At 37.0% G+C, this 20571-nt stretch overlaps 1 protein-coding gene across 1 annotated transcript in view; it reads left to right on the top strand.

Annotated features, from left to right (window-relative positions):
- The window catches only part of TRPC5 (transient receptor potential cation channel subfamily C member 5), a 303905-nt gene extending 295178 nt beyond the window's left edge, over positions 1 to 8727 (top strand). The window contains exons 8-11 of the mRNA XM_016943747.4: positions 883 to 1086; positions 1815 to 1856; positions 3937 to 4026; positions 6011 to 8727. Coding sequence (XP_016799236.1) covers positions 883 to 1086; positions 1815 to 1856; positions 3937 to 4026; positions 6011 to 6700 — 1026 coding nt within the window. The 3' untranslated portion in view covers positions 6701 to 8727. The remainder of the gene's footprint in view (positions 1 to 882; positions 1087 to 1814; positions 1857 to 3936; positions 4027 to 6010) is intronic.
- Positions 8728 to 20571: the final 11844 nt, after the last annotated feature.

Here is a 20571-nt window from a genome sequence, read left to right as displayed (position 1 = left end):
CCATTTATATGACATTTTGGAAAAGGTAAACTATAGGGACAGAAAGCAGAGGAGCAGTTGTCAGAGGTTAGAGGTTGGGAGAGTTTGACTACAAAGAGGTAACAATAGGGAACTTTGGAGGGTGATAGAACTGTTGTGTATCCTGATTGTAGTAACAGTTACATCAGTCAATGCAGCTCTTAAAACTCCTAGAAATGTACACTGATGTGTGTGTGTTGATTATAATGATTGTTACATGGGTATATATACCTGTCAAAACTCATCAAACACTTTAAATGGTTGAATTTTATTCTGTGTAAATTGTGCCTCAATAAAGTTGAATTTTTTAAAATAAAAAAGCCTCCCACCACAATCCCACACCTTAAAAATAACTACTATTGACAGTTTAGTGTGTACTTGTCTAGAACATGTAAGCATGTAATATAAAAGATTTTCCAGTTGTATAAATGGGATCACTGTACATAATATATGTTGTGCTCTATATTGCTTTATTCACTTAGAGGGCTTGGACAGATGCATATATATACATATCTATAATGTTTATGGATCTACCATATATTAGTAGTTATATTTTATACCATTTTGTAGATGTAACACCATTTATTTAACCAGTTCTACTGTTGAATATTTAGGTTGCTGCCAGTTGTTTTGCTACTATTATCTGCTACAGTGAACAGCCATGTACATACATGTTTTTGTAAGTATATTGATAAGATATATTTCTAAGAGTAGGGTTACTGGGTGACAGGGTATGTATAATTTGAATTTATATAGCTCTTGACATATTGCCCTCTATAGAAGCAACTAGAAAGTTTAGAATAAGAAGTGAGTACATCATGCAGTTTCCCATCCCAAATCCTTGAACTTCATTATCTTTCATAGGATCATGCTGATATCGAGTGGAAGTTTGCAAGGACGAAGCTCTGGATGAGTTACTTTGATGAAGGTGGCACCTTGCCACCTCCTTTCAACATCATCCCCAGCCCCAAGTCATTTCTATACCTTGGTAACTGGTTCAACAACACCTTCTGCCCCAAAAGAGACCCTGACGGTAGACGGAGAAGGCGCAACTTGAGAAGTTTCACAGTAAGACTTTTAATTTTGAAAAATTAATTTTTAAAAATTGAGATGGAGTCTCACTCTGTCACCCAGGCTGGAGTGCAGTGGCACGGTCTCGGGTCACTGCCAACCTCTGCTGCCTGGGTTCAAGCAATTCTCGTGCCTCAGCCTCCCCAGTAGCTGGGATTACAGGCGTCTGCCACCACACCTGGCTAGTTTTTTGTATTTATTACTTTTTGAGATGGCGTCTCGCTCTGTCATCCAGGCTGGAGTGCAGTGGCACCATGTCAGCTCACTGCCACCTCTGCCTCCCAGGTTCAAGCGATTCTCCTGCCTCAGCCTCCCAAGTAGCTGGGATTACAGACGAGCACCACCATGCTGGGCACATTTTTGTATTTTTAGTAGAGACAGGGTTTCACTATGTTGGCCAGGCTGGTCTTGAACTCCTGACCTCGTGATCCTCCTGCCTTGGCCTCCCAAAGTGCTGGGATTACAGGCATGAGCCACCGCACCTGGCCAATATTATGAATCTTTTTAAACAAAACTGTTTCCTCCCGTCCCTCTTTTGTGACCAACTCACTGTTTTAAACATCATAAAATCATTCCAACATACATTTGCTTTGGGGATTTGTCAGGCAGGAGCTCCTGTAGCATTCTCTAGTCCTAATATATAGAAATAATTATATTCAGATGTTTGGGTGGGTAGGGTGCTGGGAGACTGCTGATGTAACATCTCTGTCTATTTTCAATTATAGGAACGCAATGCTGACAGCCTGATACAAAATCAACATTATCAGGTAAAGCTTCCTCACAGGGATGAAGCACAATAGTTGTTGGCTGGTTCTGTGGAGGAGAAGCAAACTTCACTCTGGCTGTGTCTGGACACGATCCCATTTGACTGGGATAGGAGGCTTGGAAAGGCTGTAATTTATCAAGGGCTGAAGTACCTTCTCCAAGTGGAATCACCTGCTTTATAATCCTGTTCATGGCCTTTATGCACTGCCTCGGCTTGATCAGCAACAACTATGACTTAGAAAGCTGTCTTCCTTGAAGTTACACAAAATAGAATATATGGTTGGTCAGTCAGTCAAATATATGAGTACCTACTGTACATAAAATACTACACTAGATACTAGAAAAATCACTATGAACAAAAAAGATGCAATCTTTCTGCCCTTATGAAATATATTATCTAGCAGGGATAAAATAACACGTCATTAAAATTACAGTTGACTCTTGAACAACAGAGGATTGAACTGTGTAGATCGACTTATAGGCAGAGTTTTTCAACCAAACGCAAATAGAAAATATAGTATTCATGGAATGTAAAACCACATATACAAGAGGGCTGACTTTTTGTATCTGCAGGTTCTGCAGGGTGACTGCAGGACTTGAGTATGCATGGATTTTGGTACATGGGGCGGGGGGTCCTGGGACCAATCCCCAGAGTATACCAAGGGATGATTGTATTAAAATTAAGTGATTACAAGGATAAAAACTGCCATGAAGAAAAAATACACAGGGTAATGGTAATATATATAACAGGAGGAAACTAACCTCAATGAAGTAAAAGCTTATCTGAATGTCAGGAATTTAGATCTTGATAAATTACAACATGACTTTAATCAAAGAAATAGAGAAGCACTTCTGTATTTTGTTAAAAAAAGTAATAAACCTAATAAACATTAGGACACTCTTCCCACCAGCTAGAAAACAGCCAAGCATACAAATATCACCAACACCTCTTGAGAATAATCCTTGCAAATCACAAATAAGAGACAACCATCTCTCACCATCCTGATCAAAAGAAAACCAAAGTAGAAAAATGTTCTACAGCGTTTGAAGGAAATGCATCCTTATTCTATAGGTCACTTCTCCTAACTTTGTTCCCCTTAGACCATAACTAACAAAGAGAAGCAGAAAATATGGTATTTTGTATGTAAACCTCCTCTCCCTACTCCCGCCTTCAAATGTTATTACTTTTATAATAATAAATCTTAAATAAGATTCATTGTCTTCATTTTCTGCTTCATAGCCCTCAACAATAACAAAAAAAATGATTCCTGCATGTCTCAGTGAGTTCCTCAAGTACACATAGTAGCAGAAGCAATACCATTGGCCTTGAAATCAGACTGAAGTAGAATCAAAGTCTAATGCTGACACTAGTTGTGTAACATTGGATGAGTCAGCCTCATTGAGCCTTGACTTCCTCATCTGTAACATGGGAAGAGTAATAAAACTTAACTTACAGAGTTGTGAAAATTGAGTGATAAGTATGTATAATATGTATTATGTGCATGTGTTGCCTGACACATTGCAGTAAGTGGTAGCTATCATCATCACCATCACTAATACAAACTGTAGTGACCATGTGTAGACCATTCCCCTGGGGGCTTAGTGAAAAGAGGACATTCCTATAAAGGAGAAGTGTAGGTTGACTATGAGAAAAATATCTTCACTATGTAATTAGTGGACATTAAAATCAGCAGACTTAGTGACTCTGAAGAAAACTCTCAATTTTATAAAAGGAGAATAAAACTCTCGTTTTACTATGAGTGTTAACGTGTAATCCATCCTAAAGGAAAAGAATATTAACTATATGACCATGCAAGAATTATTCCACTGGAAATACATGTTTACCTTATGCTTGGGTAAAAAATTTTCCTTTAGGGTTAATTTGATTCTGCCACTAAATTCAGAGACACAATAGTTGTTTAGCCAATGGACTTAACTCATTTTTACAATAAAAGGCTGGATCCTATGAGGATTTTCTACTGCAAAGAAGGTCTAAGCATGTTTCATTTCCTATGTAAGTTTCTTATTGTACTGAGAGCCTGAGAAGGAGACTGAATGCTTCTTCATGTTTTGTAATTCCAGGAAGTTATCAGGAATTTAGTCAAAAGATATGTGGCTGCTATGATAAGAAATTCCAAAACACATGAGGGACTTACAGAAGAAAATTTTAAGGTAATTTAATCATGAAGTGGTTTTTTCATTTTACATATCATAAGCATCATTTAATCTTCACAGTGTGTGAGGTTTCTGGTGATGGAATTTCATCTGCTTACAATATAGCAAAGCCAGTTATAATGCTTATTCTCTTAGAATTGTCTCTCATCCAGTAGACGGAGAGATTTTACCAATGTATGTCACACCACAATCAGTGTCATGAATGAAGGAAATCTGCTGTATGCATTCTTTTAATATTCTGAGTGTTTCTCAGTGTGGAAATTGAATGCTTTAAATGATGTGGCAAGGATGCATGGTGGTGAGGGACAAGATAACAAAGGGAAGATGCCTGCAGACTTAATTATCTTCTTTACTTAAAAGATATAAGATCAAAAAATCTGTTATTAAATCTAAGGTCTTAAGAAACTCTACCATTAAACATTAAAATTATACTACTGGCATTAGCCTAAAACAACCGTTTTCAACCAGGGGCAATTTTGTCCCCAAGACCACATTTGGCAATGTCTGGAGATATTTTTGGTTGTCACACTGGTATCTAGACAGTAAAGACAAGGTTGCTACTAAGCATCCTACAATGAATAGTACAGTCTCCCACAACAAGAATTATCCAGTCCAACATGTCAATAGTGCCAAGATTGAGAAATCCTATCCTAGAACACATCTATATATATATTTTTTAAATTTTTTTATTATACTTTAAGTTCTGGGATACATGTGCAGAACGTGCAAGTTTGTTACATAGGTATACATGTGCCATGGTGGTTTGCTGCACCCATCAACCCATCATCTACATTAGGTATTTCCCCTAATGCTATCCCTCCCCTAACCCCCACCACCTGACAGGCCCCTGTGTGTGATGTTCCCCTCCCAGTGTCCATGAACACATCTATATTTTCTAAGGCACACAGAAAGTCCATTATCCTAATTCATAGACATAATTCATCTACTGAGGGTCTGCTATGTTCCAAGCACTCTGCTAAGTGCTCTGGTACAGTGGTGAGCAAGATCTAACCAGCTCCTACTCTCAAGGAGTGACAAACAATAATAAAGGGTGATGAACAATTTTATATTCTGACAGGTTAAACACAGGACACTGTGGAAACACAGAGAGGAGGGACGCTCATCTGGGACTTGGGGAGTCAAGACAGACTTTCCAATGGAAGTGATGCTTAAGCTGAGGCTTGAAAGCAAAGCCAGCCAGATAAGGGCGAGTTGGGGAGAAGAATGTTCTAGACAGAGAGAACAGCATAGGCAAAGGCCCAGAGGCAAGGGAGAATATGTCCATACAGGTGGACAGCAGAGAGCCTAGGAAAAGAGTAGAAAGATGAAACTGGAGAAAGCAACATGTACTAGGCCTTGAAAAACCTTGTAGTCCATGGTATGGCATTTCTACTTTTTCCTAAAGTCAGTGACAAGTTAGAAACAAGTTTTGAGAAGGGAAAGTACATGAACAGATTTCAGCTTGGCTTTTAAAGGAACAATCTAGTATGTAAGCAGCCAGTTGGAGATAGAAGACATTTCATAGAGGTTTGAACAGGTCCCCCTGTCTCAAAACAGCAGTCTCATCACCTGACATTCAACTTTTCTAGTTTCACTCGTTAGAGTCTTAAAAGCTTTTTCCTCTTCAGTAGTCCTTTTATATGCAGACACCTGAGAGCCAGTGTCCTAATCTAATACCTTGTTAGTTAATACTTAGCAGGAGTTAGTCCTTATGAAAGCACCTCAACAGACTAATCCCTGCTAAAGTGTTAGCTAATCCTGAATCAACTTTACCTATTGTACAATTTTGCCAATGGCCAGCCCAGCCCTGCCCATGGAATTATTAATATGTTTTTCTTGTGTTTGAATAATGGCAGATTTTTCTGGTGTTTTGTGATTTGCTACTAGGCAAAAACCTGGAACATACCAAAGGTATCTAATGTGCCTACTTTGAAATAAAGACCAAGCTTCTTGACATAATATGTCTCCTCTCTTTTCCCAGGAATTAAAGCAAGACATCTCCAGCTTTCGGTATGAAGTGCTTGACCTCTTGGGAAATAGAAAACATCCAAGGAGCTTTTCCACTAGCAGCACTGAACTGTCTCAGAGAGACGATAATAATGATGGCAGTGGTGGGGCTCGGGCCAAATCCAAGAGTGTCTCTTTTAATTTAGGCTGCAAGAAAAAGACTTGCCATGGGCCACCTCTCATCAGAACCATGCCAAGGTCCAGTGGTGCCCAAGGAAAGTCAAAAGCTGAGTCATCAAGCAAACGCTCCTTCATGGGTCCTTCTCTCAAGAAACTGGGTCTCCTATTCTCCAAATTTAATGGTCATATGTCTGAACCCAGTTCAGAGCCAATGTACACAATTTCTGATGGAATTGTTCAGCAGCACTGTATGTGGCAGGACATCAGATATTCTCAGATGGAGAAAGGGAAAGCAGAGGCCTGTTCTCAAAGTGAAATTAACCTCAGTGAGGTAGAATTAGGTGAAGTCCAGGGCGCTGCTCAGAGCAGTGAATGCCCTCTAGCCTGTTCCAGCTCTCTTCACTGTGCATCCAGCATCTGCTCCTCAAATTCTAAACTTTTAGACTCCTCAGAGGATGTATTTGAAACTTGGGGAGAGGCTTGTGACTTGCTCATGCACAAATGGGGTGATGGACAGGAAGAACAAGTTACAACTCGCCTCTAAGTCAAGCCCTAATCATCTGTTCTGGAACTCAACAGAAATTTGTAATTTCCTTGCTCTCAGAGGTGACACAGAATATGATTCCCTCACTGCCCCTGCCCCCCAGAAAGGAGAGTGAAACTCTTATTTGCACCATCTTTTATAGCCACATTCTCCATTTTTGTTCTTGTTTTATTATTACTTTCATTATTATTTGCCTTTTTAATACCTATACACACTAAGTCCATCTTACAACCGACTGAAGGGGTGTTGCACCTAATCATCAGAGGTGCAGTTGGGTGCTTAACCTTTTTGCTTTGCTTTTCTCACCCATGCTTCCTTGAAGCCCCAGGTGCCACTTTGCTGGTCTTGTTGCCGCACAGATTCCTGACCATCCTCAGAATCTCATGCCATTTTCCCGCAGAGCTGAGGGATGTGGTCAGCAGTCCCCACCAGCTATCAGATAAGGCAAACTACCCTGCCCATCTTTGCTGCCATTCAGTGCTACGCGCTGCCCATGCTGGGTCAATGAACAGCATCAAAGGGAGGCTGAAGAGATTTCAAAGAATTGTCAGCTTGTGGTTTCTGGGTATAAGTGGCTTGTTTCGTTCTTAAATACTACAACTTCTTATTGTGGGGGCTATTGAGTTTTCTTGTTTCTTAAAGATGTGTTAGTTTCCTAATGTGTGCCAATGAAATATTTACCCCATAGTATATGTCATATCTAATAAGTTAGGCGAATTATTTTTCTGTGTTTGTATGTTTCAGTTAACTTACTACATTTGAAATTTTGATAGTATCAAAATTAGTATTTAGAATTTGTGCTATTTTTTAAAAACATCTACTACACTCTAACCAATAGTCACTACATCTCATACATTGGCAAGATAAATAGTTGTCATATTTGTTGGGTCCTATTCTACTGTTGATAGTTTTAATTATCATTGCTATCAAATAATTTCTAAGATAAAAGCCTGAATTTGAAATATTTTTATCAGAAAAATGGCATATTGCTGAAGTGTCAAAATATGAGAAAAGGGCATCTTCATTTTAATTAACTGCTTTATAAAAATGGCAACTTTAGGTATAGATAACCTAATTCAGGTTGCAGTTTTAATATTCATTGGGGGCAGTGGAATTGCATGTGTAAATTATGTTAGATATATATCATAACAACCCTAGTGGATTCATGGAATTATAAACGTGATCCAAATTCTACTGTCTTCCAAGAAAGCTACATTTATACATCCAAACAAATTCTTTTCCACAGCTTAAGAGTACATCATCAGAATACAGTGGTTCAAGTTAAAAAATAAAGTCCATAATGCATATGGTCATCATTCTAGACCTGATAACCACTGAGAACCTGCTGAGCAAGGACGGCTTTTACCAACATTAGCACAAAGGTTTCCTCAGTTTAGACTCTAACATATGACCTGAAACAACTCTAGGTCTGAGTCCTAGAGATTACATTAATAGTGTGTAGCCCAGAAAAGTAAAATAGGTGTCACCCTGTTTTTTTTAATGTCAACACCAATAGGAATCCATTTAGATTAATGTATGTAATTTCTGATAAAAGTAAGAGAAATGAGGAACTTTCAAACTGCAAATATGCCTCCAAACTAGCTTTTGATAGTGTGGTTTCTGTTATTTGAATGGATTCCCATCTCTGTCTCTAGCCTGGAGAAGAGCAAAATGGAGGGGGAGGGGCCAGAAATAGGAGGAGGTTTTGAAGAATAAAGCCTCATATCCAGGAAAAAGTGATCAAGTGAAAAAGCTGCATCAAGACCCATTTGGCAAGAGGTTGTCCGAAAATAATTCCTTGATCATATCTGAAGTGGTTATTTACTCAAATCAATTTCTCCCCTGCTTCGCTAAGACTGTCATAAAATGGCCTTGACATTTAATCACAGGTTACTTTCCAGAAAGGTTTCTAAAGTTACAGATTCAGCTTTTCAAATTGTCAAATTCACTTTGAATAATAATAGAACCTGGGCTACATTCCTAACTCATATTAACAGCACCAAAAGAAATAGCATATAACCCCATTTTATAAAAAGAAAAACATGTTTTTCTCAGAAATGTATATCACTTCTGAAAACTTGTAAGTTTTCTAGCAGTGACCTTATCAACTTGTCAGAAAACAGGCTAGCCAGACATGGAACTGTATTCCAAAAGTCTTCTGTCACGTTCTAAAGAGATAATATGTGTAAATCAATCTCTACTATTGAAAGAACCAGTGTCATATGTCACGGGAGTACATTCCTTTTCAGATCTTCTCAGGGTTATCGTTGTGACTTGGGCTTAAGACTTTACTAGCTATAGTGAAGCCTCATTTAGGATGGGGGTTAAAGCTAAACAGCTATTGCCCTAACTTCCATGTTGGTGACACCAACATTTTTATTAACTCTAATTCAGTACAAAGTAGGAAAGGAAAAAGGTTTTGTTCACTTCCTTACTCTCTTGATCAAGTATCATAAAAGGTATTTCAAGTGAAAATGCTTAGGTATATCCTCTGACCCCAGAGGAGTTATAAGCCAACTTGAGAGTAAATTTATAAACATAAAAAGAACTAAAAGAGAACTTTATAAAGGATCTACTCTATTCCAACCTCATATTTTACAAATAGAAAATAAAGAGGCCCAGAGAAGGACAATGACTTGCTCAAGGTCACAGAGCTGGTCAATAAACTCAAGTCTTCTAGATTATAGAAGACATTTATTAGTAAGCATATATGTTATATATAGATGTGAAGTGGCCACTACAGACACCCTTTTGTTCATTTGCCAAAAATGCTGTGAACTCCAAAACTTCAGACTTACATATTTAAATGTGAAGTTAAAAATGTACTGCAAAGTCAAACACAAATAATACAAAAATCATTTACTACTTATCTAAAATATCCATATCATGTTCCACCTACATTACAGTTGGCTTATCACTTCCAGACACCTTGGATTCATTTATTTGATCTCATAAAATCTCCCTAATAATAAAGGTAAAAATTACAAAGAAAATATTTGAATTATATTAGAAAGTGACCATTGTTGAAATATCTCCACTTCCAGCTTTATGTCCAGTGAAATACAGAGGAAAGACTCTAAATTTAAAATCATTTTTGGAAAATGCCAAACTTTACAGAGATATAAATGCTTCAAGTTACGCTTCTGTCTACTGACATGGAGATATTAAAAAATTCCCTGTTCTGCCTCCATCATTTTTCATTCCACTGTGACCTAACTTAGGCTATTTCAGCTAAGTCGTAAATACCTGTCTGCAATTTGATTAAATCATTTTTAAAAAACGAACGCCTCCACTTTTCAAATGACTTAATACCTTTTCCAAAACGAACTTTATAGTTCTTATGGCAGTGCAAACCTCATCTGAAAACTTCAGTGGGAACTTTAGAGATAAATATGAGGCCATACCTTAGCCTGAAAATACAAATAACCATTGGCATTCATATTACATCGTGGGTGAATCTCGTGTGGTGTTTTGACTAATAGTTTTAGTGCCCCAGACCTTGGTTTGTTAAATCATCAGGTAAAAAGTACTTGAAGATAGGCAGCAAATCCTTTGTTTAAAAGTACCTTAGAAAAATTGAGGCTGGGCATGGTGGCCCACTCCTGTAATCCCAGCACTTTGGGAGGCCAAAATGGGTGGTTCACTTGAGTCCAGGAGTTTGAGATCAGCCTGGCCAACATGGTGAAACCCATCTCTACTAAAAATACAAAAATTAGCTGGGCATGGTGGTACACGCCTGTAGTCCAGCTACTTGAGAGGCTGAGGCATGAGAATCACTTGAACCTGGGAGGCAGAGGTTGCAGTGCACTGAGATCACACCACTGCACTCAAGCCTGGGCGGCAGAGCAAGACTGTCTCAAAAATAAATAAATAAAGGTACCTAAGAAAAATTGAGTATATTTTCTTGGTAATCAAGTTTTCAAAAGATTGCTCATATAGACATAGTCAATGCAAATTGATCCAAGTGTTCAGATCATTTAAATAACCTCTTCATACCTACTTCACAGCCCTACCTTCAATCCCTGCAGCTTTGCCTCAAAACTAAGGATATTTTAGATTGTTTCTTTGGCTTACTTTATCTAGATAATTGCTCCAAATATCCACCTTGTTGGTGTAGGACTCGGCAGTGGGATCTGAGTACCCCAAATGAATGTGAGCTTTACTTCAGCAGAGAGAAACATTGTTACCATTATATTTCCAATGAACCTTCCAGTAACTTTTTTTCCAACAGATGTGGGTTTTGGCTTGCTTTGCCTTTTGAGGGATGTCTGTAAAAGTGAGAACGTGTCTGTGTATATACATAGACACACATAACAAAACTTAACAGCATTTGATGGTTCTGCCCTTGGCCCTTTATCCCTTTAGGTAATTACTAGATCATTTTGAAGAGAGGGAAGCAAGAATAACTTTTCAATGAGACATTTCCTGAGCTGTGAGGAATTGCCAAAATGAACTGCCATGACAGCATCTTCTGTAGCACTTTTATATTGAGAGCTATCAAGATTTGAGGTTCCTGGTTTTGTTTAAAAAAAAAAAAGCATTTAGGTCAGAATAACTTACCTGGAAGACTTAAATATACACATTTTTGGCAAAATAGTCTGCATACTTCAGATTTACTGTATACCTGAGATTTGGTGAATACTTGAGGTGTTAATATTCATTCATATGCTGGTACATGGCCTAGGATTTTCATCTTTTGTGTGGTGATCCAGAGGAGGTGTTAGTGGGTGCCTTGTGAGAGCTTTACTTTTAGAAAATGTAATGTTTAAGAAACAGAGTTAACTGCTGGAATGATAGAGGCAGCAAGCCAGTGTGCTCTAGCATCTTTAGGCTCAGTATTTGTGTTATCGCCAACTTGAGTGGATTTGTATCTTGTACTTGATTACTGGATCTGAGTTGTGTTCATTCTTTTTCTAAAGATATACCATCAATGTTTGTGGTACCTGAGAGACATATACATATTAAGAATTATAATATTTAAACATAAAACTAAGTGGAATGCCCTTATGCCAAAAAGCTAGTTTTCTTATATGATGTGAAAAGATGTGAAAGCTCTAGAGGCTTCCTGTCACTACACAAATAAATGACAAACAATTTCTGTAGGAACATAAACAGCCCACAACTTTTGATCATTGAAATCAACTGTCATACATCCCTGAAAGTAGCATGTATCTGTCCTACCCTCCTCCCCCTCAAAGAACTTTCTTTATAACTCCAGTGACTTGATAGAACCAAAAAAGACTAACTGAAGTAGGTTAGAATGACTTGCAACGTGAAGGTCATTTTCACCATTTTTCAGCATATTTGCCCTTTGACTTTAGCAGGTTTTGGGGCAACCTAACATCCCAGGAGCTTACATACATACACACAAAAGGCACTGTCCTTAGTGGCACTTGAATGAATATGTGGCAGTGTGCCTTTTATTTAAGCCTAAGGTAGCCAGCCATTTGAAAGTACAATTAAGCTGGGATTGGCCATTTTGTATCTTTTCCCAGAAGTTCAATATATCCCCAAAATACTCATTGCCACCAATTGCCTTCCAACCTAGGAACCCTCTTGACAGTTCTCCACTCTTACACAACTCTTAAAGCTGACCCTTGGAAGGAAGAAAGGAGGCTTTGGATTTTTGTTGGGATTGGGAAACTTAGATGGTGATAGTGTAGTAAAGAGACAGTTGGAAAAGCTTTTGAAGTAAGGATGAGTGAGGATATACACTTTAAAACACGGGGCTAAACCACCAAATTGTCAGTTTTTTGGATGGCCAAATTGAGATGAATAACCTGAATTAAAAATATAATTTAAAATGGTTAATTAAAACATTAGCATCATCATTTCTCCTTTAATGAAATTCAAAAAATGCAACAATATATGAAAGCAGAACTACCAGTAAATCATTTTTCAAATTTTGGGTCATATTTGGGTTAAATTTCAGATGTTAACAAGTTCTCAACCTTGGGATCACTGTAAATATAAGTTCAACACACCACACCCATAATGCAATATCACAGATGGGCTTTCATAAATATGTACACTTTAGCCAATTGGAAAGATCACTTCCTTCAAATTTTATCTAAGAAATAAAGTGGGTTTGTCAAAACAACATGAAAGAGAAATGAAAGGTAAGGAAGGGCACTATGGCAAAAAGCCAGATTATGTATCTGCTGTCATCTTTTAGCCTCATAAATTTGGAATAAACATAAAATAGGATAATGACTGATATTTTCATAAACATACCAGAACTTATGCACCCAAATGAACGTGGTCCTTTAAAGTAGTCACCTTAAAAAGTCATACCCATATTCTAATGATGCTGCCATTACTCAACCCACTTTGGACTTCTGCTTTTGAAATGACTTTCAAAGTCCACAGTACAATCTCTGAATATCCTCAATGGTAGAAAATCATGATCCTATAAGATTAAATTTTTAGGAATTTAGAAATTGCCAAAAGTAATTTTAGATCCACACTTGGTAAAACATGTGGTAGTCAAGATGAGTACCACTTTCTCTGGTTAAAAACAAACAAACAAAAAACATTTTCAAGTGCTATTACACAATAGGCACTTTGATAGGTGCAATTATAAAATAATGAGATTGTCTCTTGTGGGATTTGTAAGGGACCTGGAACTGTTCTTGGGAATCTAGTTTTTTCCCCTAATTAACTTTATTGAGGAATGATTTATGTACAATTACCTGCATTCATTTAAAGTGTACAAATTGGTGAGTTTTCAGAGTTGTATATACCCCTGGAAGCACCAGCCAAAATCAAGTTATAGAATATCTCCGTCACCCCCTCAAGAATGCTTGTTCTCCTTTGTATCCTGGAATCTAGTTTCAATTATGCTTGGAGCAGTGGTAGCCTTACATGAATAAGCACATTGCCTCCTGAAGAGAACACTTTAAAGAGCAATATATTTAGACAGAGAAGCTTCACTGATTTGGGAACAACCATAATGATTAACCCTTTGTGTTTAAACAGTAAAATACATTGAGTTCCAATGGCTTATGCTGTAAATAAACTCAGAATTGACTCCTCAAACTTATTTGATCCTTAAGAAATGACATTGTATAGCACAGAGGCTCTGGTGACTAGGCTGTTATCAGGGAGAGGGACAGTAAAGAAAAACCACTAACCTCCATAGAGAACAGAGGGGAGGATGTTGGACTCATAAGAACCCATGGTGGCAGAAGCAATGGAAAGAAACTCTAATGGGAAGATGGCAGCTAGCTAGCTGAATGTGTTCAGGTCATTTGAAAGTCACATATTCAGATTAAGTATTTCCTGTATAAGATCTAGTCATGGTATTTAAAGTATAGCCTCATCATGTTGTGGCCACACCTTGTAGGACCTCCTTGTAAAACATATTAAGCAATCAGTTTAAATATCCAAGGCAAAGTAACCTGTAGTCCAATAAATCAGTGATAACTGTGCTTAGTGTACTTGGGCAGGAGAAGCAGCCAGAATTCTCAAGTGTCTTAACAGGATAAGTGGGACCAATGACACCAAAATGAATATTATGTGAGCACATGAAGAGTCCTCTAAACCCAAAGGGTTAACACATTAGTCTGTGGTTTAATGTAAAAGGAAATTCAATTCAATAAATTAACTTTAAAATTAACTGTTCAAATTACTACCTTAACAAAGTAAAAGTAAAGCTGTATCTTATCTCAACAGTAAAGACACAGACCTTCCCCAGGACACTTCAGATAAGGATAAACACATCCTTCTCAAGCAAATACATTTTAGTTTGTTTCTTATAATAGGAATGCACACCAGAGGTACTATTCAACAGAACAATAGTTAAACTCTTCACAGGATTCTATTTATTCCATATTTCTCAAAAATGGGGTTGAAATTAGGGATGGGAGTTTCTTTCTACTCAAAACAATGAATGCAGTCTGCAGCTACAAACTAACATTTGGTAGCAGGAAGGAGAATACTAGAGAATACGAGCTATGTGTAATTCACCTTCTAAGCCTAGTTGGCAGCCCCAACCACATATCACCATACAGAAAGTGTGTCAAATTTCAGTTTAAAATGATACATCTTGAGCATAATCATGAAAAGGGAAAATTCCAAATGTGTCTGTGTAAATGACACTGGCTTTGAAGACTATTTTCAAAGTGGAAATCTCTTTGAATAACTATCACTTTTATTTAAACACTTTCTGTAAGTGCACAGTATCAATCTTAATGTATTAAAAAGAATCTTGTACAATAAAATAATTTTGTGTATTTTTAGCTTCAGTATCAACAAAATAAAGTATTTACTTTTTTCCCCTGAAATGTGTGACAACTCAGATTTTAAGGTGTTATGTTCCTCCCTTTTTCAGTGTAATCATTTGTAGCCACCTATTATTAACATTTATGAACAAAAGATTTCACAATGTAATTTGCCTAGCAGAAACACTAATGGGAGACCTCCACAGTCCAATATATTTTGAAAAGTATATGAGAATAAATATTCTGATTTTTATATCTTCCATTAAACAAAGCTGACTAGTATTTAAGAATTTAATAATAATTTATAAGAACTATGAGATGAAGTAAAGAGACCAATACAGTTTTAAAGCTATAGCTTACAACATTGAAAAACCTTAGAGGCCCAATCCTGGAAATTAATTATTCTTCATTGAGTACTTAAAAGTATGATACATATTGCATAGAACAGTTGGAATCTGTGAGACAGTGAGAAGACATATAAATGGAGGTTAAGCTGGTCATGATTAAACCAGTGTCATCTGAGGACATCTGAGCAATAATTCCAGAATCAGTTGATGTTTCTCCTTCAGGTTTTTTTGTAGTAACAGACTTTTCAGCAACTAGCTTTCTACTAATTCAGATTCCTGAAGTTTGATTGTCTTATTTTACTGATTAACTTTTACACCAGCAGGGCACTGGTTAGCATATCAGAAAAGCTTAACTTTCAGCTAAATAACTCACCTGTAAGTCCTGGCCTAATTATTTTAAGCATAAATGAGTGTACAACATTTACACACTGGTTAGATAAGGATAATTAAAATAAGCAGAAGTCACAAATGAGATAACATCTCACACCAGTTAGAATGGCAATCATTAAAAAGTCAGGAAACAACAGGTGCTGGAGAAATAGGAGCACTTTTACACTGTTGGTGGGACTGTAAACTAGTTTAACCATTGTGGAAGACAGTGTGGCGATTCCTCAAGGATCTAGAACTAGAAATACCATTTGACTCAGCCATCCCATTACTGGGTATATACCCAAAGGATTATAAATCATGCTGCTATAAAGACACATGCACGCGTATGTTTATTGTGGCACTATTCACAATAGCAAAGACTTGGAACCAACCCAAATGTCCATCAACGATAGACTGGATTAAGAAAATGTGGCACATATACACCATGGAATACTATGCAGCCATAAAAAATGATGAGTTCATGTGCTTTGTAGGGACATGGATGAAGCTGGAAACCATCATTCTCAGCAAACTATCACAAGGACAAAAAACCAAATACCGCATGTTCTCACTCATAGGTGGGAATTGAACAATGAGAACACTTGGACACAGGAAGGGGAACATCACACACTGGGGCCTGTCATGGGGTGGGGGTGGGGGGAGGGATAGCATTAGGAGATATACCTAATGTAAATGACGAGTTAATGGGTGCAGCACACCAACATGGCACACGTATACGTATGTAATAAGCCTGCATGTTGTGCACATGTACCCTAGAACTTAAAGTATAATAATAAAAAAAAAAAAACAGAAGTATATCTGACAAAGATTTGCAACCAGCATATACAAAGAACTCCTATAATGCAATAACACAAATTATTTGAACACACTTCACAAAGGTATACAAATGAACAAGCACATAAAAATGCTTGATATGAAAAATAATCAGGGAAATGCAAATTAGATACCACTTACTACAATGAGATACCACTTACTACACATCCACCAAAATGACTAAAATAAAAACCACTGACACCATCATATGCTGATGGTAATGAGAAACTGGAACTGTCATACATTGCTGATGGGAGTTTAAAATGGTACAACCACTTGAGAAAAATGTCCTGTGGTTTCTTATAAAAAAAACTAAACATGCACCTCACCTATGACCCAATAATTCTATTCCAAGATAAATGATAACATGCTCATAAAAAGATTTACAGAAAAATATCCATAGAAGCTTTATTTATAATATGTAAAAAAAACTGGAAACGGCCCAGGTGTCCATCAAAAGGATAAACTATGGCATATTCATACAATGAAATAATATTCAGCAATAAATTTTTGATACACACAACATAGATAAATCCCAAATACATTATGCTGAAAGAAGCCTTACACAAGAGAGCATATACTTTCATTTATGTAGTTAGAAAAACAGAAAACTAATCTATTGGGGAAAACTCAGAACCAAGAGTGGTTACCCAGGGGAATGGTATAGAAAGATTTGACTGGGAAGAAGCATGAAGAGACTTCCTGGGGATGATAATGTTATCTTGATCAGGGCTTGGGTTTCACAAGTATGTGATTTGTCAAACCTCACTGCATCCAACACTTAAGATTTGTGCATTTCACTGCATGTAAACTTTACCTCAAAAGAAAAAAAATCTTTAACAACTATTGAACTCTGGTTAACAATATGCATGAAATGTTTACAGGTAATCTGTACTTAAGTTTGCAATTTTCTTTGAAATGCATCAAAAATGAGGACTTATAGATGGATATGTGAAAAAGCAAGTATAGGAAAATGTTAAGTATAGAACTTAGGTAGTAAATATACACTTTAACTGAACAATTCCTTCAACTGCTCTGTGTTTAAAAGATTTTTATAAGAAAATGTTGGAAAAAAAATAAGCAGTGAGTAAAGAAAAAGAACTAAATTAACAAAATCCTATGCCATGTTTCAAAACAACCAGGAAAGGAAAAACTTCTTGGGTAGTTGAAGCTATTTTAGCAGAGCTAAAAGGAATTAAAGAAAATCAAAACAAACTTCAACTGCTAAAACAAACAAAACAACTGAATATAAAATAGCTTTTTATGAAGGTAAAAATTTTCACTTTGAGGCAGCCAACATACCAGAGCAAGGAAATAAAACATTATTTTAAGTCTAGTATTAGGGTAGAATTTTTTCAACAATTCTGCAAACAATTTGGAAAAACCTGAATTATATAGTCTGGAAAGAGCCAAAAGTTCTGCAAGAAAGATTTGCTAATTATGTGAGGGGACTGACCATCCATATAACACTAATAAATCAATACTATGAACCAATAATGTTTGGCTAGAACAGATTTTAACGTTTTTATTCACTGACTGGTCTGAATTCATAAGAACTGATTCAGTTTAACCTCAATATTGTTTGTAATGACCCCATCCCCTTCACAAAAGGTCTACTCAGTGGCAAGAGACACCTACCAGGAAAAAAACTAAACAATAGTCAGATTTTCTTGTTTCCAAGATCCCCCCTCACCAGCGGCCATAAGGAAAAAAGTAAACTCAAAAGTGGTGGTGATCGGCCGGGCGCGGTGGCTCATGCCTATAATCCCAGCACTTTGGGAAGCCAAGGCGGGCGGATCATCTGAGGTTGGGAGTTTGAGACCAGCCTGACCAACATGGAGAAACCCCGTCTTTACCAAAAATACAACATTAGGCGGGTGTGGTGGCACATGCCTGTAATCCCAGCTACTCCGGAGGCTGAGGCAGAAGAATCACTTGAACCCGGGAGGAGAAGGTTGCAGTGAGCCGAGATCGCACCATTGCACTCCAGCCTGGGCGACAAGACAGAAACTCCATCTCAAAAAAAAAAAAAAAGTGGTGATTATTGGGAAAACAATTACTGAAACAATAAAACCAGAATTGGTTCACTTACCTCAATTAGTTTCCACTACAAATAAATGTCATGTGTTTATTAAAACTAGTTTTACGTGTAGCTAGCAATTAATTACAGAATTTCAAGAACCCATTTTCCATCCTATAGCTTTCCCCAAAACTCCAGATGTTTTAAGGGGCGGACCTTATGTGACAGCCTCTCTACAACCTTATAAGTTTAATTCTTTTCAGGATTCAAGACAACATTTCAAAAAACCCAAACTCATACTAACTTCATAAGCAAACATCTCCTCTCCAGATGGCAGGTTACCAAGGTAGTTTTTATTATCAAAAATTTCAAACAAAATAGCATAATGAACCTAAGTTTCAACGATAATTATTCAATGACACACAGCTAATGTTCTTTCATCTATAATACTCATCCTGAAATTACTTTGAAGCACTTCCCATAATCACTCTAAAGCAGTTTTAGTCACACAGTAGGTCATTACCTAAACTCAGGTCAATCCTTTCCTGAAGCTACATCTCCCACACACAGGCACCCTCCATGTCCCTGAAAAGCATTTTAGGGAAAACTGCCTTTGGTCATTGAGGTAGGAGAGAAGACAAGTGTTCTAAATCAAGTTGCTCCTACTGAAACTTAACATTCTAGGTAGGATGGAGGGAAACAAGAGGTTGTCTCTTGCTACATAGGTTGAGTATCCCTTTTCTGAAATGTTTGGGACCAGAAGTGTTTGGAATTTCAAAATTTTTCAGGTTTGAGAATATTTGCTTTATATTTACTGGTTGAGCATTCCTAATTCGAAATTCCAAATTGCCACAAAGAACATTTTGAGCAGCAAGTCAGTGCTCAAGAAGTTTCAGATTTTGCAGCATTTTGGATTTTCAGATTAGGGATGCTCAACCTGTATTAGTTCTCTTGAATTCTTATATAAATTATATAAATTCTTTATTATAAACGTAAATATAAAAGGCCTTAAAGAGGTTTCATATGAAATGAACTAAATTTGGCCCAGATTTACAAAAGTCTAGATTAAGTTTATGCTCCACCCTTCCCAATAGACTATATCATTCATTATCTATGGAGATTTGTCTAAGTTCTGAATGTCTGGTGTTAACATAAAAAATCCCATGATTTATCCTTTTAAATCCAAAGCTAATTGAAAGGTTATGCCTTGATTATAAGCTTTAAGGAAATGAAAGCTGTTTTAAATTCATAAGTCTTAAATTTCAACAGTAAAACCGACTCAATGTTTTCATCTGCTCTTAATCAAGGCAGAAAGCCACAATCAGTTTTGAGAATATATACAGCATAAAAATGAATTTAATTATTTTTCCTGGCTATGAGAAATTATCCAGCTTTTTACCTTTAGCGTAACCAGATTTATGTCAAGAAGGGGCTGTAAGTAAAGGGTTCCAAACAAATTACAGTGCCTTTGTATTTCCTTCCCCAAACAATTCTAAATGGCTGAAATTTGGTTAAATGCAGAGAAAAGGCAGGATACCTTTTGTAACAAGAGCAACTTAAGAGGTAATCTGTAAAAAGGAGAAGTCTACCACTATGTTTATCCTAGATGGTGATTAAGTGTTAGGGTTTTGTTTTGGTTTTCATCACAAAAACCATTTCCTTTTTACCTGGCAGCTGCCTCCAAGAACGACTGCAGACTTCTGCAGCAGTACAGGTTACCCTCACCTCTCCCCCAACAACAGGAGGGCCAGGACTCACTCCTTGATTATTTTTAGAGAAGACTGATTCTAATACATAACCAAAGAGAACTTGCATGATTTAAGCAGGCCACAAATACTGACCTCAATTGATAGTTCACAATCTAGTACACACATTGCTTTCAGGTTACGTTAATGCCAATCATGATTAAATTTCATTAATTGGTAATAGAGCACAAGTCAAGGCAGCATTATGTAAGTTTGAAATAAAAACAAATCTACTGGAAATCTAAGGCAGATGTGCTGTCTCAAAACCCGCCAAATTCCAAATCCATATTTCTCAAGACTACAACCTTCTAAAACACCCCTTAGAAGCTAGTGA

The sequence above is a fragment of the Pan troglodytes genome, chromosome X (genome assembly GCF_028858775.2).
Source record: "Pan troglodytes isolate AG18354 chromosome X, NHGRI_mPanTro3-v2.0_pri, whole genome shotgun sequence".
Classification (NCBI taxonomy): domain Eukaryota; kingdom Metazoa; phylum Chordata; class Mammalia; order Primates; family Hominidae; genus Pan; species Pan troglodytes.
The sequence above is the reverse complement of the archived record's forward strand: the minus strand, read 5'-3'. Positions and strand labels throughout refer to the sequence as shown.